Source organism: Haliaeetus albicilla, chromosome 17, assembly GCF_947461875.1.
Source record: "Haliaeetus albicilla chromosome 17, bHalAlb1.1, whole genome shotgun sequence".
NCBI lineage: Eukaryota > Metazoa > Chordata > Aves > Accipitriformes > Accipitridae > Haliaeetus > Haliaeetus albicilla.
The window spans coordinates 22,498,443-22,524,943 of NC_091499.1; the positions used below are offsets into that span (position 1 = coordinate 22,498,443).

Consider the following 26,501-nt stretch of genomic DNA (forward strand, 5'->3'; position numbering starts at 1 on the left):
AGGAACTGTTGCACTATCGCACACCTGGGACTCAGATGAGCTGAAGAGCCCCAGCAGCCTGGGGAAGCACCAGCCTCAGAAAGGCCTGTGTCCAGCAGTGCCCCATATCTACCACAGATAAACTATCTGGATTTGTTTATTTAACGGGATTAAGAAGCCTTTAGTTTCCAGGAACAAACCCTATTCAGGGAACACTTGCAGTGAGCTCTGCTTTGCATCAAAGCTGACTTCCCTATAGGCATTAAAGGTATTAATTTATTAAAGGTATTAATTTATGCTAGTTTTTGGTTGGTTTATAAATCTTTTAGTTTTGAGTGGGTCAAGTTTAGCTTTGTTCAAGGCTATAGCACAAACGTCTCCTTGCAGTGCTCTGTGATGATCTTGTCTCCCTTTTTTCTTTTTGCTGCTCAGCTATAAAGTAAATTCAGAGAACATATATTTTTTTCAGAAATAAAATCTCTTTATTTTAAAATTCAGACACGTGCTTATACCAAAACAGATGCCAGAGAGACCTGGTATTCATTCCTGGTTTTAAGCAAAACTGTGGCTTTCAGGGCTATATAACCAGATACAGTGATTTTAATGAATCTTTACAACTTTACACCTCCCTGCCGATACTCAAGATAGTTTTGCAGGCACTTCAGCAATCTTTCTGTCAATGGCCTCTCACAACAGAATCCAAGAAATGTCAGAGATTTCCAGGGGTTAAAAAAAAAAAAAGAGAAAGAAGGAAGAAGCAAAGATGGTATCTTTACAGTGTGATGTTAAATGTGGCCAGCTCCCTACCAATTTTCTGCCATGTGCATTTCTCCTCCCTGGCCTCCACGCCACCTCCATTTCCAACAGCTCTCCCACTGCCACGGCACTGATTGCCCTCCTAAAGTTCCTCCATTGCCAACCTCTGCTTTGTAACAGGACCTGTATAATTTTCAGAGATTCTTGAATAAGAAGAGTCTTTAGTAAGAGCTGTTAAGTCCTGATTTCATAGGAACTCTGGCTTTTGGGCAAACGCTTCAATTATTTTTCCTAAGTCTTCCTGCAGCCACAGACTGTGGTGGCACATGGAGTCATGCTTCCAGTAGCTTTCTGTGATCCACTTCTTTCTCTGCTGCTGTGTGCTCCTTCTGGCAGTGACTGCAAATGGCTGGTGACAGCCTCTGTCAGAAACGGGTACTATCACCTCCCAGTTGAGCAAGTCCATACATGTATTTCTTCTGGTGAGCTTTGTGTTCAGGCTGTTCTTAGAATCTGTCACCTTTCCATTAAGAAAAATACTGCTTCTCCACTGAGATGCCAGGAACTAAGGACTTAAGATGATTTTCACTCTAATTTTCCTTAATTCAATTGTAATTAATTTTCTTTAAAAAACAAGAAAAAAATCCCCAACCCACAAAAATCAGTTCCAAATGCAGAACAACAAAAGCGTGAGGGTACACAATATTGTTTTGGACCATAACCTAGTTAGAAATTATTTGCAGAGGATTACTGGATTCAGGTTAGAATTTCAAATGATGTTGTAATCGGGGATCTGAGATTTTAATCTGGATATCTCTCTGCTTAATACAAATCATACCCTTATCATGGGCCAGACTTGCTGCCCAAGACATTGATGCTAATTTTAAAATTTCAAAATAAACTGAAGTATTACTTATTGTTACCTTATGTCAAGTATTTTCAGCCTACAGTTTATGAGGAAGAGAATGGCACTTTCATTTTCCTTCCTCACCCACCTTGTTGTAAGAAAGTTTTTCTCAGTTTTTTCCTTTTTTGTTTTATGTTTCCCTTTCAAAAAAACAATGCTTAATGTTAAACTGGAAGTGTTGCATATTACTTGTAAGTATACTGGACCACCAGAATGTAAAAATAACATCCTATGTAAAGGTAGGAAAAAAGTATGGCAACAAAAGCGGGTATCTCTGAAATGAGGTGGAATGGTGTTTGTGCCTGATTCTGGCAGAAAATATTTTAACTGGTGAAGCTGCAAAAATATAGAGTGAGCTGTGGTGACACAAGATAAGTGTTAGCACAAGTTAAATCCGTTCTGATAATTATCTAGGCCTAAGAAAGTAAATTCTTTTTCTTGAAAACAAAGTTTCTGTTTATTGTTCTTTAAACTTTGAGGGAAATTTATCCAAAATTCTGCCATCCTAGTGTGACAAAACTGCTGACTAAAGAAATATCTTTGACACTGCATTAGTGACTGAAGGCTCCCTGCCCAAAGCAGTGGAGAATGGGTCTTTGGAACTGAATCCACAGAGAGCAGGGTGCCCGTTTGCCTAAATTAGTTGATAAGAAAGCACATATTCAGTTTATATCTTCAGTCTTGCTTCTCTTCTGGGCTGAGGCTGTACTTAGTAAAGATGGCTCTATACAGCTGGGTGCTATATCCTTCCTACTCTTGGAAGGATTTCCCAGGGAGGTGAAGAATGAGGGTTTGAATCCACTCAAGCTGAGAAGGGAACTGCACACAGGTTTCCCTCCTTCTGCAGAAGAGCTCTGGCTCTTGAGGTATTGAAGACTAAAGGAGGAAAAGGCATGTAGGGAACCTTACTGTTGAATAGTGGTTAGGCACTTTCAGGAATACGAAGCATGTGACAAAGGCTTTCAGGACTAGCAGTCCGCATTTAGTTGCCTAAATCCCATGCAAGTCTCTTTTTGGGTATGATGCATCTTTCTCTTTGGGCCCCAGTCTTTCTGTATATCCAAGAACAGTTACAGTGAGAGAATAAATTCCTCAGAGCCTGCAAAACACTGATCTATGGTGATAACCTGGGCTGTCCAAGGTAACTCTTAATGAAATATGGCTGAGGGTCTGGTTCATGTCTTTCCTGGGGCTTACGGTAGCAACAGCATCACCTTACATAGGGATAATACCAAAAATGTTCTTGAAAATGTAGAATGTAACTTGGGATGAGTTGTTACTATTACATTTCTCTTGAAGGCTTTGGGAAACACATGGAAAAAGCCAATAGCACTTTGCAAAAGGTAGTGGTGGTCAGAAGATTTAGAGAGAAGGATGCATTGCTCACCTGTTCCAGCTGGACTAGAGAAACAAGTGAAACACAAGTCTACACAGGAGTCTGCTTTAATCCATCATTCTACTTTATGAAGCATTTTCACCACACAGCATTTTCACCAATTAGCATTTGATAGCAGTTTAAGTAAGGGCCACAGGGTTATCTAAGGAAAAAGCCAACAACCTATTTCATAGTCACTGACTCCTCATTTGGCAGCAGTGCTCTTGGAGGGCTTGGGTAGTACCCGGCAGTTGCTGAGCTATTTGAGGAAAATCGTGTAAATCTATAATCCAGTGGTAAATCTGAAAGACAGAAACATACCATATCTGATTAGCAACACAGCCCGAATCACATAAAAAAATAAACCTGCTGTGAATAGGAGTACTTCTTAAGGCCTTGAGCTGTTTGCTCACCAGCATTAGAACTCAATCAGATTGCGTGATCACATATTTATCTGACATCTTCAGCTGTCCAAGGGATTGACTTTCAGAGTTTACTCAACTGCAGTAAAAGATATTCAGTTCCCTGATTGCTGAAATAATGCTAGTCATTGAAAACGATTTAACTAATGCTTAAAAACTAAACAAAAATATTCATTGAGCCTAGATGGAATTTCCCCACTAGAACCCTTTCAAGTTCATTCTTCAATTTGTCACCTTTCTCTTTTATCTCATAAGAGGGCTATGTCTAAAACAAAGAAGTCCTTTTTTTTTTTTTTATGGGTATTATAGCAAGATTCCCCAAATGGACCCACTCTTAGACCTTCTTGCAGTCCAGTGTTAACAACGTAATTTTGTACCAAGCATTCTTAGAAATCGGCACTTGTAACTTGGCGTACTCATCACTTCCAATCTGTAATGAACACTGAATGCATTAAAATAGCTCTGAACAGTCAAAGCTTTCTTTTCTGTAGCTTTTAAAAAAAGTCTTTGCTGCCAGCAGTGACCCGCCCACCCTCACAGCCAGAAAACTGATACTTCCCATGCTCACCTCTTATTCAAAGTTCAAGAAACCAAATTAAAAAAACATACAAATAAAACTTTATTCAAGAAACAATTACCCTTCCAAGAAATGGAAAAGAAAACCCAACAAAAACAAGGGCTAGCTCCTTCCCCAGTTGTCTGTTTAGAACCAAAGCGAAACATAAAAACTATTACTCAGCTCATCTGAACAGTAAGTTATTAATGACAACTTTTTGTTGTTGTTGTTTGGAGTAAATTTGGGGTGATGATATACTCTCCCTATACACTACAAATTTTTTGGTGCTCAGCAGCTTTTGTGAAACAGAAAAACACAATCTTGGCAGTTTCGGCACAAACAACAGGAAGTTCAGGTCTGTCTCACAAGCGACTCGTACGCAGGCACCAGGACTGCATCCAGGTCTGCAGCTTTAGAACCATATTAAACATAACTAAAGCAAGCAAATTAGTATTTAGATCCAGCCGAAAAATCAGATAGAGGATGGAATAAAGTAGGAATGGGAGGAGACTCGACTGGAAGTGAATTACGCTTTATGAAGTGGGTTACTTTAGCTTGTCAAAGAAGTACATTTTCTCATTTTGTCTGAGTCAGGGGAATCTCTGGAGCCCACTCTGAGCACTGCAGAACAGGCAGATGTTTTTCTAGTCTGCGGAGGGCCCAATGGATTTACTGGCTGCTGAGTCTATTTATGACAGCTCTGTTTAAAACAAAGGTTTCCAAAAAAACAAATAATAAGAAAAAAGAAAGCAAATATTTCTGAATATCTTCATAAGCTATAAAAACCAAATAACATACAGTTACTTTTATATAAAAGCTTTCACTAGCTTTTTAGTCTAGCAGTCAGGAGTCTCCCAAGAGTGGTTTAACCGAAGAGCAGCACAAATGAGGCAGACTTACTGCAGAGTTGCTTATGCTGAAGAAAAGAAACAGTTGGATCAAAACAGTAATTTTGTTCATATTTCCTGGTAAACTAGCTTTATACAATCAGCTTAAACAACAAACCCATTCTACGCACAAGACTCCAGAAAAGAATAATCCCTTTTTTACATATTCAAACCCCAATCTACCCATTTAAATTTTGCTTTTGTCTGAGCAAGCTGACTTTGGAAGATGATCAGAAGGTATCCATATTTAAAAATACGGCAACACTGAAAATTGCATGCAGCATGAAGCAGATACTGTTCTTCACTCATGAAGCTGGTTTTATGTATCACAAACAGGAATAATCTTCCTGTATTTCCAGTTTTCCTCCTTTTTATCAATGGTTGCATTTGCAGCGTCTGCTTTGCCTGGAATATGCAACATTTTATATTACTGCTTTATTTGTGTGATGTATTTATGAGAAAGCTCTGGACTGATCCAGAAAGGCATACTTGGAATCTTAGTGGCTATAAAAACACATGGTGAGGAAGAAGGGCAAGTATACAGGGAAAGAGAAATGAACATTTTTTTTCCTGGGGAATGCAAAATTTATGAAAAAATGAAAACCCAGAAAATGTCTTAGATGAAGACAGCTGTAAGTTCATTTAAACTAAGGTCTTTGAAATCTTTACAACTTAAAACGAATCGCCATTGCCCTGGATTGCAAGAGGATCACGTGAATTGTACAGCAAAGCTCAGTCCAACTTCTTTTGATGTAAATGACAATGGTATCACTAGATCCAGCAATACTGGCTTATCAGCAAAGAACCATGATACAAGTCTGGAGTCTGCCTCCTGGACATAGCAGCAATTCATTTCGTATCTGGTCTTATTCCATATTATCACTGATGACATAGAGAAGAAATAAGCAGCTCTATTTTGCTAAACTGAAAGGTTTGCACACGCCACAGCTTGATGCAAAAGCATGCAAAAAATAAGATACAGTATTTGACAATAAAGCCAGTCTCAGGAAAAAAATAGTTGCTGATTTCCAAGTTGATAATTTTCCTAGTGTTTTTGCCAGTAAATTTCTCCAGGTTTTGCTACTATGCATGCTCCAAACTGCTGCTGTCATGGCAGACCTTTGCATCTTGGCACCCACTTCTCATCTAACCCTGATGGAGAGTCATAAATTAGGCAGGGGGGCAGATACCCAGTCCTCTCTGAGATATAATTTGACAGTGAGGCTCTAATCAGTCCTAACCTACACTGATAATGAATTCAGCACAAAAGTCATCCAATATTGCCACTACCCTAAAACACCCACCAAACATTGAACAAACTAAACAGCTTGAGGCTGTAAGAATGAACTAGCTGGCTCCACCCGATTGCTTGAGGACCACAATCCCAGAATTTTTCTATCCTACTTAGGTAATTCCACCCAGACTCATTATGTTCCCAAGACACATAGGATATTTGCTTTTAGAGCCAAAGACTCCTAGAAGTCAGACACGGAGGGTCTCAAGGTCTTTCTAGACCCTTTCTAGATCTACAGAAATGTCAGTTATTAGATGCATCACCCTGAATTTCTGTCCCACTCCTTTCTTTGCTCCCACACCAAAGGTTGAGTGCAAGGGAGTGATGAAAACCAGTCTCCTTTGCAGTGACCATTCAGCGTTCCAGTGTTTGCCAACGGCTTGGGCAGCCCTCACGGGTTATACCCCTTAGCCTGAGCTCAGAAGCAGGACTCCTGCCCTGCCCTACCTCGCCTGCAGGACTCCAGCAGCCCTGGTATAAATAAAATGGCAATGAGGACGTTTGAACAGTAACCACTGTCAGTTACTGTGTTCCAGCTGCTGTGTTCCAGTTATCCAGATCCAGGTATTAAGTGACATTAATTACAACATTGTGCTATGATGCTCATGTATACCCATATCCATGCATGTATTTAAGTGTTACGGATGGATTTATTTCATAGTTATTAAGCTGACAACATCTCAATGTCTGTGTGCTGTCCAGTTAGTGTAAGCCAACTAAATGAAAGCCACAAGCTTTTATCAGAAGAAAAATTAGAGTTCCAGCCACAAGGAAAGAAAAGGAAACCACAAGAAGAACGGAAAACGTAATATTCTCGATGAGTGATCAGGAAAATATTTGAGTAACTGAATGGAAGACAATTATAATCTAATCCAGACACAGGCCTGCTTGATAAACTCAATACTAACGTCTAATCTTTTTTTTGAGATTTCCCTGAACAAACCAATACATTAAACAAATATAATCCTAACTAAGCTCTTTAGATGGAAAGCATTTTCTTCAATTAAAAGCACAGTCCAAGACTGAAACAGATTTCTCCCCAAATACACAGCAGAAATGTCAGGAATCATTTTGCAGTATTGACCAACAAAAGCAAAGCCAACATTTTTTAATCATGACACCACAGCAGCATCCCCATGACGAGTAAGAAGCCCTACAGAAAGCAGAACTCCCCTCCCCTCTCTGAGGTCTGCTCCCTGGCAGTCAGCAGGGCTGGAGCCGTACGCTGGAGAAACCTCCTAGTAAACAGCAGGGTTGTGTTCTTAAGTGAATCCAAACATATCCTCCTGACTGTCACCAAGGAAAAGGCACAGGGAGGAAAACTAAAACCTCATCAGCGATACCCAAGTTTTAACTTGACAAATCTTTAAACTGCTTAACTGTGGCAAATCTCAGAAGACACAGACAGAGCTCTATCTTACGGCTCAGCATCTAGGTGGTATAACTATAGGGGCAGACCATCAGCCAGTATTAATTCTTTTGCTTTTACAAGAATTCCAGTAATTTACACTGGCTTAGAAGCTTTGCCATAAAACTTTGCTTATATTTCAAAGCTGCTGTTGAAGAAAATTATTAATTTAAAATATTAATTTTTTAATGGCAACAATTTCTAATAATAATTTCTTAACAGTGGAGTAAGCACAACTGCTGCAGGAGAGCTCACCAGTTTGGCTGGGCTGTTGAGGGATCTACTACCTGACTTGCCAACCTACAGGTGAACTATAACAGGTGTTGTTTTTTTAAAATACTAAATGTTTTTATCTCCTGACCCGTTTCTATTTTATAACAGTCAAAGCAGCGCTTGCAGCAAGAGCTCAGAATGTGAAGGAGCATGCTAGTGGTAAAAAGAAAAAAACCTCAAGGTCACAAGTAGATTTATCTGATAGCAGTTATTTTTAGCAAAACTTCTAAGGCTGATTTTCCTAAACAGGACGTCAGATGTTTGCTGTACCAAAACAAAGTGCCCGAAATACTGAAGTCAGCACGAGGAAAAGTGTTCCTTCTGTCAATTGCATGAAAGTCATTGCTGCTGTCTGCATACTCTGTGACTCGAAAGTTAGAGGAGGAGGAGGAGGAGAAGGGAGGGTACCTGTGCGGGGTGGCATGGGAAAGGGGGTACTCCTCAGTACAGGTATGCTCTATAGAAGGAAGTTACGAAAACTTCCGAGTCTGGATGTAGCTGGCACTTGCAGTGTGCTATATGAGCCAGGGCAGCCAAGAAAAAAGACTAAAACTAGCCTCAGTTAAAATGCAGGTTTGCTGCTTCAATGGCACCTGCTTAAGAGCTTTTGCTAACACAGGTGTATTGGTCGGAGATCATGCCTGCGGCTCTGCCAGTAGACGTCTGTGGCATGAGCTTGGCCTGAGGAAGAGCTTCACTGCCATTGGGGTTTATCACTGGTCACTCTTCTGCTGTATCTAACATAGAATTGGGTGACATTGGAGAAAACCCGAGTGACAAACTGGGGAGATGTGGAGCAGCAGCCTTGCTCTCAGAGTTTTGCAGAGGGATGAGTGCCCAGGAGAGGGAAAGACCATCCCATCATGGTTGTTGCCATTGCCTGCGGCGTGCAGTTTCACCACAATTATCTTGGGAGTAACAAGTCACATTGCTTTGGGTCCACCCTACGGCCAAGGGACTGCTGACCCTGGCTTGAACAAAACAGCTGTGCACAAGGCATGCACTAAACTCACATCTGAGACTGATAGAGTCTGCAGCGAAGAAAAGCCTTAGAAATTCCGTTACTGTTTTGTATTTATATAAGAAAACTCATTATTTGTATGTGAGGGAAATTTCTCTCATTTTTGTTTAAGTTTAAATGGTGATTTTTGGAGATCCTTTGAGAAAATAGCCCTGTGTGGTTCTTTGCTTGATCTGGAATCAATCAAAAGAAAATATTGGACTACAATATTTTTAAATATTTAGATGAAGACTTAATCTAAAAAAAAATCCTAAGAGAATGCCAAGATCCTACTAGCAGGTGTTAAGTCTTTCAGGGATCTGTTAATTAATTTCTGTCTGAATGACTCATCCTGGATCTAAGGGCAGTGGGAAGGGCTTCTGAGGTAAGTTGAAGAAGTTAGCCTGCAAACAAGCAATTGTGTGAGATGACAGGCATTTCTGATTGATTAAGAAAAAGAAATAAGTTGCATTTTGAGACTGCGAAGGAGCTATATTAAGATCCATGCAGTGATAATACGCCCCTTTACTTTCATTTTGAGGTAAACTCACCAAGATCAACCTTACTCTCCTAACTTGGGTTAATGTTGTCATGTTCCCCTCTCTTGTAAAACAAATGTTTTCTTTCCTTTTCCCTCTTTTTTCCTCCGGATGGGTGACAAAAATTGCTTACCTTAAGGTAAAAAGCCACACACAGACACACATTAGGCTTTTTAAGCAGTGAAGACAAAGCCTACATTGTTTTGTGTGTGTGTGTTACCATCTTAATCCAGAGGGAATATGTTAGGCACCAATCCAGAGTACATAAATGCTTCCAGCAACTTTTTCTTGTACATGTGAGGTTGCAGGTTATGTAAAATTCCAACCTGGTCAAAGAAATATTTCCTGTACTTGGTGACTTGCCTATTTTCACTGTTTTTCACACTCAAAAACTATCAACACTTTGTATTACCACCAGTGTTTTTAATGAAGCAATCTAAACCCACCCCGTAAGTCTGCGATCTAGTCAAAACCCAATTATAGCTTTAATTATAGCCTGCAAATGAAATTATGCTGCCTGACTTGAAGGATAACTTTAAAGCAGAAATTACTGAGTGGTTCCCCCTTTCTTAATGAGTTGCTCATGAGTTCTCCCTTTAATCTTTTAGAGGTGGCTGTACTTTGACATCTCACAGAGCAGAATAACGATGGCAGGAACATTTCTGTCAGTTATTGGCTAGGAAGTAATCTTTTGGGTTCTGCATGATTTGACACGGCCTTCAGGGACACAAGTCAATACACCTTTCTGGAGGAGGAAGGAAAGGCTGAACGAATTCTAATACACTGAAAGCTGTCCTTTTATGTTGAAAATTACCGTCAAGTAGTCAAATACTTTGGGAAAGTTGGGGTCTCAGACCCTCTGGGAAATAACTGGGTCCTGAAGACTTTTTGCAAGCTAGTTCTGATCTATTGAATAATAATTTGTTATGATTGAAATGCAGTTTATTGTCGGTTTCAGTTGTATTTCGCAGCTGAAAAAATAAATGGATTATATTTCTCTGTTGTGTTGAGCATGTTTTTCTTTCTTTTAAATGAAGAACACTTAAACCTTAAACTAGTTTTCTGGAACAGATGAATCAGATTTTCATTATCTGATGCTTTTCAATTTACATATAGAGCAAGATGCTGTTAATACATTCAGAACACGTATCTTCTCTCTAGTCAATTATCTTTACTACCTGTTTTTTTACTTGCATCAAAAACCTCAGAACCAGAAAACCTCAGAAATGTTGCCGTTGTAGATGTATACCAATTTTTCACCAAACATAAAAATACCTTTCTTGCACAAAAAGTTTCATTATAAAAATGACCTCTTTGGCCTTTTAGTAGCAACTACCATTTATAGCAGCTAAGCCCTGAAGCAGTTTAAATCCTCAAAGCATTTTTATAAACTTAAGTCTTTAGATGGTATTGTATAGATAGTCTTACACTGAAGCTGTTAAATAAAAGCATGGTTGTAAGGTAAGGCATTAAATAGAAAAGATTACTGCTAATTAACAAGTAATGTACAATACAGATAGTTCTATATGTTTAAGGAAATTATATGCTATTGTATTATTTGAATAAGAGCACATAATTATCACTCTAGTTACAGGAAAGACTAATCTAATTTTAATAGGAGCTGGATTTGACTTTTAATGATGTAATATCAATGAAAAGACATAGAACTAATGTATTAAAATATGGGGGATTTTTTGTTTCATTTCAGCAATAATTATGAACGATACTGTTCAGGATATAGAAGGGAGTATATGGCTACATGCTTAGTGAAATTCATGACTTCCATGGTAATAGTTGATTCTTCAAGGGCATTCACCTTTAAAATACCTGTTGAAGAAAGAGCGTGAGGTTTGCAATTTGTAGCTGATCTGTGACAGGCAGACCCACGTACCTGCGACTCACGCTTTGCCAGTTCTGGCGCCCCAGCCCCAGCTGCCTTGGGCTTTCCATTGTGCAGATAATTTGCAACTCTAAGCAGAAACATGAACTTCTTTGCCATGGTTCACTGGCAATTTTATCATTATATTTATACAGCAAGCAGGCTGACGACTCAAACTCCTGCAGAAAGTGGCAGGGTACAGATCTGTAGACCTCTTTAAAGAGACAGCTTTGGTAATTTATAACGGAGATTTTTCTCTTGTACTAGCTAACTGAAATAACAATAAGGCATAAAGAAAAACTTATGCACACATATGGGCAAAGCATGATAAGATTTCGTATAGCATGCAGGATTTAAAAAAAATGCATTATCCTCATGCATGACACAAGCTTAGTTATCAAATCTCCAAAGTGTGAAATGAACTCTGCCTCCATAAAACATTTACATTTGCACAAATTCTTCTCTGAAATGCAACTCTCTTCAGCTGCAACATCGCTCAAACTCCTGTTCTTGCTTGCAGTAATTTTTAATCCTATGACAAACCTCACCATTCAGAGGTTATGAGACAAGTTGAAGAGATTACATTAACAATCATCAAATTTATAAAAAGCTTTTTTTGGGTTCTCCTTATTAGGATTTAGAGCTCACTTTCTTAAGCTTTTCTTTGCAACAAAGAACAAAACAAACATACCACAATTCCCCCATAAGCTCTAAAACTGCACAGTTGCTTACCATTGAACTTTTTGAAGTGGGACTTTTATAAAAATACCAACCATAATGAGATTCAAAGGAAAAGGATTAGCTTGAAATATGCATATCATTTTGGGGATCAAAGAATTGTTAATCAAATATCCACCTGAAATGGTAGCACTGGATAGTTATTTTAGTGACTTTGTCCTACAAAAACTTGCTTAGAAAATAAGATATTTATATTTGATCTTCTTTGTAAATCAGAGAGATCTTCTGTAATTATTGTTGGAATACCTACGTGATGCAGGACATTATTTATATTATATGCATTTTTATATGCATATATTATATGCATTTATATGCATATCTGCAAATTTGATCAAACAGCCACAGAGTAGTGGTTGCCTGCTCCTTGAATGTAAAATTCAGATTATTCAGGTATGATAGATAAGAGTACCCGCCTCTACTTGGCTCATACCAAACTTTCTGAAGTGGAGGAGGATGTATTAGAAACTGTGGTTTATGCAAAACGCCATTTTTCAGACAGACCCCTATACCTTTTAATTTCTATGTGTGAGCTCAAACATAACATTCCCATGGTAACGGATCCTGGTTTGAAAAATTTGGCTTACGATATCATTGTGCTTGAAAGTGCTCAAAATCTGTAAGGGAGCTTTAAATGAGGAGAGATTCAACAGCAGAAAAGTGAAGAAACAGATGGATTTGTGAACGAGGCATGTAGAATAGGAGTAGGGGCATTGGCTTCTACTATTTTATTAACCATGTACTGTCAATATAATCAAGAGCTCATCAGCTTTCCAGTACTTGAGAAGAACTGCCCTGCTTACTGGAAGTGGGTAAGGAGAATTAGCTCATAAAAGACCTATGAAATGTTTAGAAAACTTTCAACTTAACTCATCTCTTAATATTACAAAGATATAACCATAATGCTGCTCTTCAGTTAAACCTTTTTAATGTCGTCTTAATGTCAAGGTGATAATGTCTTAAATGAAGAGTTTTATTTGAGCTTTATCTGATTTCCACTCCAAACTGAGGAGAGTACACAGAAGGTATTATAGAAGATCCTTTCTGTCCTTTGGGCAATTTTAACAACAAACAAAATGTCCTTCTTCATGCACAAGGAAAAAGCCAATTTCTTTTCAGGGACTATCAGGGGAGTTTAGATGACAAACTGTGACGCAGTAATCTGCAATCCCACTAATACTTTCCTTGCCAGAGGGAAGATTAAATTTCAGAATTTCTAACACATCGTTGAATGCAAGCCCCTTTTGAGTCAGATACTGAATTTTAAAGTAAAGACAGGGACAGAAGTGTTGAAGAATGACTACACTCGATTAGCACAGAAAGCTAATGAAGAATAGATTGGGTTATCTTTTGTCCAAACTGTCATTTTACTAATTACACATACAATTTGTTTACATGTTCTGTTATTTTATAGTTTGAATGGCCAAAACCTGCAACAGCGCCATTCCCTGTGAAACCCTTTCCCTACAATGCTCTTTGGTAAGTACCATATCGTTGCCTTTAGTTACATGTATAAATTCTTCAGGTGAAACTATCAGAAGGCATCTGCACCAAACTTACAACATGTTGGCGAAAAAAGAGAACCGTCAAAGTTGTTTCTATTCCAGCTTCTCAATCCAGATCTATAGCTTATTTTTAACTTTTTAACATATTTCCTCTATTTAAGAAAAACAGAAAACAGGCTTGAAGGGTTTTATTACCCAAAATGAATTTCTGATAACTCTCTCAAAGGAACTCTCATACGAACTTTGATGCAAACTGCGTTATTTTTGTAAAACACCACTACTATTGAATAATGTGGGATAATTTTTGGAATAACCTTTTCCAATGAAAAATGTGTCTTGAGAAGTAAACCCAGCTGTTCTTTATGCACAGATATACGTTGCACCCGGACAATCGATTTTGAAGTCAGCCACCGCAGCAATTGTCTGCCTTTCACCAAACATGTTTGCAGACTGCAAGCTGTTGGGATATTTACTTGCACGTGGCACTTACTATTGCTCCCACAGACGTACAAAGGCCGGGTCACACATCGCTGATAGCGAAGCCCTGGTGAGCCCCCGCCTCACGGGAGGCTGGAGCACACCTCCAGGGGGGCGGCCGCTCCTTCGGCTGGGTCAGGCTGAGCCGGGTGCCGGTGCCGGGAGCTGGGCTCGTACGGTCGGCACACCGGCAGCCTGGCTGCGCGTTTGGGCTCGGGGGATCTGGAAGAAAGGCCTGTGTTTTTGCAGCTTGGCAGTGGAAAGTCCTCTGCTGGTAGTTAAGGGAGATGAATAGAAGAGGAAAAGCTGGAGTGCATCAAACTCGCATAACCCGTTTGAATCTCTTCTAGCTAGTTATTCCCAAATAGCTGCAGCTAAGCTATGACTTACAACTGCAGCCAAAAACTTCAGGGCTTGGCAAAGCAGAGGCTCTCACAGCTTGCTGTGACAGGAGTCAAACAAGGTATTCGAGAGGAGTCAGGAATTCCTCAACATCCATAATAATGAACATCTGCTCTTCCGCACAAACAAACAAGAAATACCTCTCTCTCTAAGAAACCAGAGATGTTCTCGTACCTTTAGCTTTGAGTCTGCCCTCAGGCGCACAGCTGCAAGTTAAAAATGTTATTTTTCCCCTGTCCTTTAGCTCTGGGGTACAAGTTTCACAGACACCAGCCCCTGCCCCAGCACCGGCACACAGTGTCCCTCGTAATGGAGGAACAGACTTGGCAGGGGCTCCACCGCTGATGACGGGCAGCTACGCTACTCGCTGATTTACACAGATATGCCTTTCTGGTTCTCACCCCTTCACCTGTAGCTGGAAACCTGGTGGTACGTTTGTGGACTAAAGCCTTTTCTAGCCCTGCAAACTGCACTGTGGTTGGGGGGAGCTGGCGGGGAGGCAGAGTTTCAGAGAGCGTGGCTGACCGACGTGCTTCCTCTAGGCCAACGCTTCCAAAGCAAGCCACGGAATGACTCTGGAAAAGGTATTAGAAGGGAGTTTTACAGAAGTTACCTTTCTCTTGGCAACTTCCCTTGGTAGACTTGGGCACTTTAGGCTGAAATACAGAGTGCAACATGGCAAATATCAGAAGCATCAATAAATTGTGGCACCATATGAGTTTTCTGGTTTGAGATATCCTTACAATGTATGTACATGTGTAGAATATGGTGGCAAAGAACAGGTCTATCACGTGTTCTGGTGTAGAAATAACTGCTGGGCAAATCTGAAATGCTCTCTCATAACAACTTTTTATTCCTTGGTCTTAAGCATGAAGTAGGGAACAGATGCTGGACAAAGTGGTTAGTAAACTAAATGGTTGCTGTGTTCACACAGCTAAGCACCTCATTCATTTAATAATTTGTTTATTCCTTTAGATATGGTATATCAATAAAGTTCAGTAATGCAAAATGATAGACTGAGGATAGATAGATAGAGGGTCTTCACCACCACTTCATAATCAACCAATATGTACTGCAGTTGCAAACTTATTGCAGTATTACTGCTACAACTATTGCTACAAACCATCCAAAATAATGTATGGTCCCTCCAGGGATAAACATTAGTGGAAATCAGAAGATCAGCCATAATTGTACCTTTGACGCAGCTTTGATGTAAGAAGGTAGAAAGCCTGGGCTGGTTTCTCAATTAGGTGAATTTTTGGAGAACAAGACGTTGATTGTGATGGCCTTGTTCTCCAGATAAGGAGAATGTTTTAGGCTCCAGCTCCATCCATAATGATGCAGTTTCAAAAGCAATACACACATTTAAAATAAAATTAAAAAAAAAAAAAAAAAAGAGAAGCACAGTCCTAGGCATTCTTGGCTTAATTACATTCTTGTGTTTGTTCATCTCCATTTCAACTCTAAGGGATAAATGAGATGATGGAGGAAGGATAACAAGCCAGATCTGAGAGAAACATATTTGGAAGTGTAAAAACCCCAAGTAACTTTGCATGTGTTTGTTTCCTAATGTAACTCATAACTGAAAGCAGAAACAGCAAAACACTGTGGTGAAGTCCTGACCAAGTTCAGGAACTCGTCTACAGTCTGTTAAATGTCGCATCCTATTTCTAACATAGGATAAATTAAACCTCTAATATTTGCAGAGACAAACAAACAACTGAAGTATCAGACAACTATTAAAAGCACAAACATTGAAATAATTAATAGCCACTAGCATTAACTGTTGTGTGATACGAACAGAGTATTTTTGAATGTATTTTGGATATATGCAATCTCAAAAATAGATCTACGGTATTAAAAAGTTACTATGAATACTACATGTTCATTAAAAAAAAAAAAAAAAAAAAGCCATCTTCCTTACCTGCTATTGCTTCAAGACTGGGGATTGCAATAGTGCTGTAAGTGCTAATACATTTACAGGACCATGTGCGAACTAAGGTTTCCTCTGCATTTTCCAGGCCTGGCAATCTGTCCACGAAGAAAGAGCCCCACTGTTTAGATACAAAGTAAGGAGCTTTGAGCTGATCTCCCTGAAAGAAAAATAAATAAATATGTAATCTTAAAAAACCGGAAATCTTTCTCGTTCCAACCACAAGCATTAATTTAAGAAACTCCAGTGTTTCTCTGATTTTCTGAGAAAACTTTATTGTATCTCAGAACTAATGTGACTTTAAAATATTGTAAAGAAAAACAATAACTATCTTCCTCCCATAAGTCCCCAAGCTCATGTTTACACAATTTATGGATTCCCTAGGACATAAAAAGTTGGCTTTAAATATATTTCCCTTAAAAAATCTTCTCTTTTCCCTGTTTTCCTGTTTTCGACCGTGTGAATAGCCTGCTCCCTTTCTCTGCTGGAGAAGCTGGGTAACTGTGACACAGACTGTAATCCAGCCCGGACCTCCTCCCAGGAGAAAGGAGTCTCCTGGTGCTGGATGGAGTAACTGTGAAGAACGCATCATGCCACCCGTGTCGTGTTATCTGTTCCTGAGCTGAGGAATGACTGAGAACAGAGCTGCAGGATCAATGCAGAGCCATTCAGTTGCCTAGCAAATTGTGAAAAATTGAATTTTTTCACGTATATTTTCAGACAACAACATGTAGACTCATTATGTTTTAAAGAAAGCATTAAAGCAGCATTGGGAAAACTGAATTTTTTAGCAGTTCATCTTGAAACCTGTTATATATTGCCATGAGCAGCCAGAAAAAGCTCCAGGAGGCCTCTACAGAAAGATGAAAAAATGGAAAACAAAACTGTGAGCTACATACACTATAGAAAATCTGTTGAAGTCATCTGAGTGCAAAGTAACTTTTCAGACCAGCAAAGCATAAAAGAACAGATATCCTAGTGTGTGCCTCCAGATTCTTGAACTTTTGTACTTTATTTTTCATTTAACCCCTTTCTTAATAGTTTTGAGAATCTGTTGAAATAATTTGCGTGTGTGACAGAAGTCCATGGCTTTTGATCACAAGAAAGCCGTTGATCCAGCCAAACAGACCATGTCAGTAAACACAAAGCCATTCTTTTTGTTATTCTGCGTAACAGTTTTTTCTCTGAGTGTAGCTGGGGGTGGGGGGGAAGTATTGATTTGGACAAATATAGATATTGGTTTCTATCTATCTTCTGATGTAAATAGTTTGGAACCAACCCCCCATCTTTTGTTTCAAAACCAGCAGTTAACTTGAGAGCTGGGCTCTTTTGTTGTTTGGTGTTTTTTTTTTCCCCCCTCACACACAGGGACAGCATCTTACACTTTTTTTTGGCCAAATCTTATCTTTCCATGCAATTCCCAGGACTTCACAAGTTATAATTAAATGTAGATGCTACGCTGACTTAAAATCTGTTTGCCTGCTGGATGACACATGCAGAAAACTCTTAAGGCTGTTCCAGCTGTTCAGGTGATTAATGAAAACAACACCAGTATTGGCCCACACAAGCATTTGCACAAAAGACAGGGCCTCATTTATTGACAGGAGAAAAAAATTGAGGCTTCTGCTTTTTGAAATGTATGATTGGTTCAACAGGCAATTAAAATTTTTTCAGAGGTCTGATTCTCAGAGTGGGAATTTCTTCCTTGTTAAGGAGGAGGGAGTTACATTTTGGATTTACAGCCCAAGCCCTTAATAAAACCAAACCCGGTTAGATATGAGAGTTGTCTTCAAGTCAGCTGGTAAAGAATTCCCATCGTTTTGCTATTAGCTTATCTCCACATTGACAAGGGTGGTTTGGTAGTGATGCTAAATCTTTATCTCAAATCTGAAAAGAGCTGTCAAAACTTTGTCCCCATCCTTTGGAAACATCTGACATCGCTCTCCCTGCCATCCCTAGCTGCTGCCTACACAATGTCCATATCTCACCTGCAGCATATGCAGCCTGCAAGGAAGGAAAGATCACATACCATGAAGCCTATACACCTGTGAAATGAGGCAAAAGTCCCCTGGTAACATCGCTACTCCTCACACGCCTGGAGACACACGTTCAGCAGTGGGGCCAAGGAGCTCTGGAAGGTGCACCAGCCACTCCTGTAGTCCCCCGACACAGGGCTTGCTCTTGCAGCAGGACAGTAGGTCCTGGGAAGCGCTGAGCAATTCCTCTTTCCTATGCAAAACCCCCAAGTGTGTGGTTTTGCTCTCGGTATACTGGTCAGACAGTAGCAGGTCAGATGTTGATTGTGTCAGTTGAGGGTACGAAGCCTCAAAGACTACGTCTAGACTTCAGAGAAATAACGAAGGTACGAGCATTCCCCAAGTCCCAGTGCTCTCCACTAAGTTAAACCACCTGGAATACTTCTATCACCTTTGCTTTATTAACTGCAGACAAATAGGGCCTGTTAACAGAGCAGACAAGAATGGATGGTACTGATGGCTGTATGCTTTGTGCCAAGGTAGTAACAGCACCCTTAATGCCAGAAAAAACAATGCTCAAAATACAGTTTTGCCGGCAGAATGGCAAGTATTTGAGGTGTTTCCGCCAGCACAGCTGTGCTGGTCACAACAACCAGATGTTCCCAAGTAACACAGCCATGCTGGGTGTGCAAACCTGCCACTGGTCTAACTTTTGCACAGAACCTGCCCTCCACAAGTCATGTGCAAATATAAAACATTTCACCCACGATCATTACAGCTAAACTTCAACATGGATCACTATAAGCAGACTTCCTTTAAAATAAAATGAATTTCACTTCAGGATATTGCTTTAAGGATATGGCTTTAACTTGCCAGGCTTCGTGACAGACCATCAGGTTGGTCTTGAATATACTGTTGGATTTGTGTTAAACCAGAATAAAGAGACAGAGCCAAAAGGCACAGAGGAATTAGCCCTTGTTGAAGGTCATGCTGAGGGAGTCAGGGAAATTCAGGGGGCTAAGGGCCCTGATCCCCCCAACCAACCAGCCACTAGGCAATACTGCAAAAATTAGTTTTCCTTTCTAACTGCAAAAATATCATCTATATCTGCCAATAACTTCTTCAATTTCTACTCCATTCATTCCTATAGCCCAAGGTTTTTACACACTGACTAGCTCCTCTGTAATCCCTTCCCTCGAAATCCTGGGATGAATTCCATCTTTTCTTCGAGTTTTCATTGATGGAATTGATCACACATTTAAAGAACAGAAGGCAAAAACAAAGCCTCCAGCCAAGCAAACAAACCCCCAAATCTGGGGGGAATCTCGTTTCAACACAATGCTTGGTATTTTATTTTTCCCCTGCATGCTGCAATTCACTTAGGAGCCGAGTAATTGCATGAATAGTTTTTGGTTTGCTATTCTCCTGCTCATTTGGTTATGACTCATGCACTTGAAAGAATTGCAGTTGTTACCATAATTTCACAGTTATGTGTATCTGGCTTAGATCATGCATTTAATTGAAGGGAAAAGACAAAAACTGCTAATGAAAATGGAAATTACTAGCCTCCCAGTTTGTGTGCGAGGAGGTTGTTTTCTTCTCCTCTCTGTTAGTGATGAAATACCAGTCAAACAACTGAAAGCAGTTTTTTTGTCATTTCTTTCTGAAAGATGCAATTGCAAATTAGAAGTAATACTGTATTTCTTTAATAATATTTTGTAAAGATTGATAGAAGGGAAGACTGCATCTTGTATTAAACATTCAGTCCCTCTCTGCACACACAGCATGGCATGGAAAGTCTGCAATAATAGTGTATTTTTTTTATTGCCAATGAATGAGAAGGCTGATAAATAAGACTAAATCTAATTTATTAGTGCCTAATTTTCAAAAACACCTGACTTTGTACAATCCTTTGAGTTGGATTTTTTCCCCTCTTAACCAAAGGGCTAATGGGAGAAGTTGATTAGGGGAATGAAAATAAAACTTTCATAGGCTTGTAAAGGGAGTCCCTTTGAACTAGTCCTGTTAAGTCAGTGGTGTCCAGTCAACTGCAGAGATATGGATGTGACCTGTTGTTCAGACTCCAGTGAGCAGCATGGTAATGAAATAACACCACTGACCTGCCATGGCCCCCCTGGTTCAGATTCCTTTAATCAACGCAATTCATTTCTCCCTTGCTTGCTTGCTGTCACTGGTAGCGGATGTAAACTGAACAGGGGTTGTGGGTGGCAGGGGTGGTGTCTCCCTGAGATACTGCAATCTCTTATCAGGAATACTACAGTGTTAGTGAAATGTCAAGCACCTGTCTAAAAGTCTCAATTTTCTGCTTGATAACTGCAGCGATAGAGAAGATGGATCTTGTGAGCAGTTGACCAGAGGTACTGCAACAAGAGAAAACCAAATAAATCATCATCAAGGGCTTAGAAACACATCACTCAATAACTCCTTCTTTGTACTTCCAGGAAAAGAAACCTGTTCTGGCTGTCTGTTTAAATATGTGTGCTTCAAAAGCATATATTGAACATGCTTAAGAAACCATGGTTGCACAAAACCCCCCCAAACCTTACAGAGATGTAAGTCCTATGCTGCAATGCAGCAGAGTCTCCAGTCAGAGAATGAACAAGTTTATGGAGGAGAATGAGTTATTTTTATAGAATTAATTAATTAAATTAAATTATATTAACCTATGTAGCACTACTACTCAGTCTTCCTTCCCCCTGCCCCCCGCTTTCTTACTGGGAAACACATTTTTCTTGACAGGAGACTTAAGTTTGTTTGTCTTAATTTTTGTTTTTCTACAACCCAGGAAAAAGCCTAAACATTAATGATTACATTTCCTTATTTCAGTGACTGAAATGTCCTTGTCTGACCTTAGTTTAGAAATCAGGATAGTGGGGGACAATATTAGATATGTCTATTAAAAAAGTAGAGAAATAGATGTCACATCTATATTGTTTTAGTCACATTGAAGTCATCCTTTTCTCCACAAAACCCAGGGGCTTTTAAAATGCTTCTTAGGTTAAAAACATCTCTAGTGTAAAAGCACCCCATAAAAATCTTCCTATCAGTAAGTTAACTTTTAAATCACAAAGAGTAATTATTTAAGAAGAAAAAAAAAGTTAAGTGCTTTTCAAAGCAAAGTGCAAAAAGCATATATATCTCTCTGCAATTAGAAGAAAATGACCTATTTATTTGGAACATAAGAAAAGAAACACTTCAAATGGGACTGAAGCTGCAGTGTAGCTCCTACATAGAACACATTGGAGGTATAACGCTGCCACGTCGGCTGCCTGAGAGCTGTTCCCTATCTACTGTGTTTTTCGGCAGCGGAGAGAAGAATAAACCACAGTAACCTTCCAGCTTCTCTGGGAGAATTGAAGTGTGGCAGTTGTGCTAAGGCCCCACTTCCCAGCTGCGATCAACCTGAAAATGACATTATTTATCTGAGGTAACTCAGTAGTCTGCATTGGACCAGACTTCGAAACAGTGCCTCTTATCTGAGTGCAGCCATCACCAAAATAAACAACCTACGAGGGAAGCAGCAAATTAAAAGTTCTTTGTATATAAGGAAAGCACAAGCAAACTGTATTTCACAGAGAGAGAAAGACAGCTTTAAAACAACCTAATAAAAATTCCTCCCTGTTTACAGTTGGCCACGACATGCAGGGAAACATCATGAACTCGGCAGAGTTCAGGTGCTGGACTTGTGATAAGCGGCCATGAAATTTCTCCTTGTAGGACGCAAGGCAGGTTCTTGTTACTGAAAAGAAGACTATGTTTTTTGGTTAAGGGACTGTACATACAGCTCTTTTTCTGAGGTCTGCGATTTAGCTCCAGGTAGAAGCTCTGCGTCACCCAAGCAATGCCAAGCTGGGACAGGATGGCACCTCCCGGTGCGGCAAGGACAGTAGGTCTGTGAGGGATGCTGATGCTGCTAGCAGCCTGGTATGATAAGCAGGCTCATTCTCAGTGCAGGTGGCGTGAGGCTTTATTGTAACTTGCTTTCTTCTGTTCCAGGAAACATCTGCAAGGAACCCTTACCTCATATTTTCCTTTCTTCTCCAAGGGCTCAGATTCAGTCTCTGCAGGCAGCGTAACTTTGTCCCCTAGAAGCTCCTCTAAGATGAAGACGGTTTCCCAGTTGCTATAGTGACGAGCTGGGAAAATATCTGAGTGCATGCTGTCACCAAAATAAACAACCTACAAGGGAAGCAGCAAATTAAAAGTTCGTTGTATATGAGGAAAACACAAGCAAACTGTATTTCACAGAGAGAGAAAAAGCTTTAAAACAACCTAATAAAAATTCCTCCGTGTTTACAGTTGGCCGTGACACACACAGATCTTATTAATATCACAGTTTGGGGTTTTATCTTCAACCAGCTCCGTAAGGAAAAGGCTGGCCCTGCACACCCTCCTCGCTCTCACCCTGCAGGGGCATTGGACGGAGATGCCTGGCTGGGACCGGCACAGGGGCCACTGCTGAGATTTTTGACTGACAGAAATAGCCTGCCAGGAAGCAGTGGAAAAGACTACCAAGAAAATACACTAAACAACAGGAATGAATTTTGGACAACTTTGGAAACAAGGGAGAACACAGAGCATCTCTCGGTGACTCAGAACTCTTCTGTGCCCAGGGAGTAGTTTACCCCCTAGGGAAAATGTGGTCCCATCACCTTGAGCGGCATTTTCACCCATCCGGACCTGTAATTAGAATAACGTGATCCTAGTTTTCACTGATGCCACCTTTTAATCTATTTGATTTGTTTCATCATGGATATTGTTTATTTCCTGATTACAGTCTGATTCTCCCCAAAGCTGCTGAAATGCATGACCATGCACACAGAATAAAACATCTAAAAAGTTTACATATTCTTCAGATAAGAAGACTAATATGCTACTTCCAGTTCTGGACTGCAGCCTGTTAGACAACAGCAAGCGTAACCAGAATAAAAATTTGTGACCGATCACATCAATAACTTTAATGAAACCTTGTCTGGTGAATTTTAGACTGAAACAGGGTATTTTCAGAAAGATTTACTCTCACTTATAACATACCTTAGGATCCAACTTGCCAGTCATCTTCTTCAGTAGTTCATAAAGCTGGATAGCATTACCTTGGGAATACCAGCCGGGCTTGTCCAGTGATAGCAGAGCCTCCTGCTCCTCGTCATTCTCTGAAATCACCAAGCAAAATCACCCGCTGTTAGCGAGAGCAGCCCATGCTCCTGTATTCGTGAGACACGCGAGAAGCTGCCTGGGCACAGCTTGGAGATCGTGGTCTATTTTGACATTAAACCAGCTCCAGTGTCTGGCTCAAGTCCTGGTACTGACTGCAGGTTCAGTCAAGGTGTTTGGTAGCTGGGGGTAGGCAAACATTTCTGAGAAAAGATGCAGCCGAGCCTCGTCTGCAAGGGCTCCAGAAGAGTTGAGGAATCAAAGCCATCGGCTTTGCCCCCCAGACGCCACAGCAGTGAAGGCAGGAAGCCACGCAGACCAGACGGATGGAGGAGCTACTACAGATCTAAGGTGAAACCATGAGATTAGAGAGGCTGTAAGAGACAACATGTACCTTTCCCCACAGAGGAATTACCTACTGCTTTTGAACGCTGGCATAAATACAACAAAACAGGCTGAGGTAGCTCTTACGGGCATTCGGCAGCCTTAGATCAGCGCAAACAATGAGCAGTTCCAGTTAACACCTAGTTCAGAAGAAACGATGAGTGGACAATATTGCTGCTGGTGGTGTAATCCACATTGGCATATAGCTACACTGGCACCTGTCAGTGAACTGGAAAAACCAGTAGAAGCTGAAACTCCCCAGTCATCACCCAACTGTGCCATAGACTTCGTTTCTAGCTGGTCCCAAAGCATGTCCTGGTGTCCGTGTAACCTTACTGCTCAGTCAGATCCAGGTGCTATTGCCAGATGAACTCTTAGCTTCTTGCTGGAGCCAAACCACTAGCCTTAGTGAACCAATAAACTAGAATTTCAACAGAAATATTAATGTCTTCTGCCTATTGATGTGGTTAAACAGAAGGGTGATTATGTTATTGAGTCTCAGTTAAACATGTCTTATTTTTTATGCTAGAGACAGACGGGTAGAAGCCAACAGAGTATTTTGATCTGACTTAGGTGTAACATCAGGACTTCAGTTTTTCTGCCGCTTTATAGAATTTTTCAAAAAAAGTACTTAAAATGCGTTAGGAAGAAGACTAAGACAAAGCAAACTTAGCAAACTTCATTTGGTTAGAGACTGCCGAAAGCTGGAATGCAAATTTTGGAGAACAGTGAAATGAAAAGACAGCTTTATGTTTAAGAGCACTGAAGATGTACATAGTGCAGGACATTGGTCCTTGAAAGAAATAAAAAAAGAAGCAAAACCAGGGAAATAGTTATGTGGAGAGAGGCAGTAAATCATTCTTTAATATTATGAATCTAAGAATTTGAATAAACACAGGATTTATTCTCAGACAAAACGATTCTATATTAAGGATGTTTTATAAACTAGGGAAAAACAAGGAAATTCAAAGTTGACACTAACGATTCACGCAGAACTTGTGTGGAAATGTCTTTTCCTTTGTTCTTCTTCAGAAACCTAGCAATAATAATAATAAGTATGATAGCATCCATTAAAAAAATCTTCATTTCCTGACTTTTAAAATACATTTGACCAAACAACTTTTGATCAAACAGAAGTTGTCAAGCTTCAGCAAATTTGTTTTATTTTCCTTGTATTTTTAGACATATTTGTAAGGCTGGCTGAACAAGTAGACAAAATCTTCAAACGATATGGACATAGAAAAAGAAACTTATGAAAACAACTCTTTTGAGCTGCTACCAAAAGTTTCTTGAAATTTGTGAAGGTTTGTACAGCTATCATTGTCTCTCCATTCAGTCAGGAAAATGCTAGAGAAAAATGGAGCTATTATGAAAGGGATTTTCAGAATAACAACATCGCATTTACAGATAGGAGCCCTACGTATTACAGCAGCACCAGAAGGCTCCGGCAAAGAGCAAGACTCTGCTTTGCTACCTCTATGGAAAGGCATGAGGGGCAGTCCCGACTGAAAAAATTCACTCTAATTACAAGGTAGAAGATCTCTCACTCTGTGAGATCTATTACTGTCACCCCTAGCAATGGGATTCATCTTACTTAACTCGATGCATCCGGAATTTAGGTTCTAATTTACAGTTACAATCTGAACTAGTTGGCCAGGCTCCCTCAGTAGGCAGAGAGCACAAGAAGCACTTTCTAGAGGTGCCAGCTCTGGAGAAGGAAAGGATTTAATTAAGTTAGGAACTTTGCTTTTAGGCAATGAAATGAAGGGAAATTTCGAAGCCTGGTTTCCTCCTCTATGCTTGGAGGCAGTAAACAGCATTCAGATGTCTAATTCATTATGGGAGCACCTTGATTTTGGAAGGAGCTTCAGAAACCTGAGGAATTAGGAAAGGTCCTTTATAATATTTGAGTTGTAGGGCTATGGGGATAATGAATCTGAATTGGCAAACCTTGCCTCAAACCATCTCATATTGGCTGCTTGTGCTCACACATCTAGGGGTGACTGTATCAATTTTATTTCTGTAATCTGAGGTGGGAGGAAATTAATGGTGTTTGAGTTGCAGTAAGTCATTAAAAAGAAGGGTTTCTAATCCACTTACATTTTCCCTGTGGCAAAGTATAGTCAAGAAAATTATTCTTCAGCTCTGGCTATTAAGACCTCTTGTAGTAGTTCTGCCATGTAAAAATTGATACAAAACAACTTAAAACCCATTAATGACACCATTGGTTCTGGCCTTGTAATATATCCTTCAGATAGCAGCTACATGACAGCACTGAAGAAATCTGCAAATTTCCTGCAAAAATGCTGCATAAATGTAGTTATGATAGTTCCTAACATATTTTAGATATGCCAAGCCTAACATTGGCTACACTCAGATGAGGAAAACTGCTGCTGACCTTCCTTCCAATTTGCTGTTATTGATTCATAAAAGTTCACTCAAAGGTCAGAAATGCTATAAATACTCCTTCAGCAGGAAGCAACACATATATAGGTGGGGATGCTAATGCTTCAGGTCTTATAAGCTGGGAGGAAAAGGAGATGTCCTGACAATTTTAAACAGACTGCATAACCAACAAGAATTTCTCAGATGATTTAGACAGAGCAACTTGCTTCCTTCTGAAGCCTAATATATCACTG

The 26,501-nt window shown here is 39.9% G+C and overlaps 1 protein-coding gene across 1 annotated transcript in view; it reads right to left on the minus strand.

Moving 5' to 3' along the window:
- Positions 1–3,069: 3,069 nt before the first annotated feature.
- The window catches only part of NT5DC1 (5'-nucleotidase domain containing 1), a 149,098-nt gene continuing 125,666 nt past the window's right edge, over positions 3,070–26,501 (minus strand). The window contains exons 9-12 of the mRNA XM_069805037.1: positions 23,359–23,477; positions 22,345–22,503; positions 16,319–16,487; positions 3,070–3,319 (exon numbers count right to left, since the gene is read on the minus strand). Of these exons, the coding sequence (XP_069661138.1) occupies positions 3,201–3,319; positions 16,319–16,487; positions 22,345–22,503; positions 23,359–23,477 (566 nt within the window). The 3' untranslated portion in view covers positions 3,070–3,200. The remainder of the gene's footprint in view (positions 3,320–16,318; positions 16,488–22,344; positions 22,504–23,358; positions 23,478–26,501) is intronic.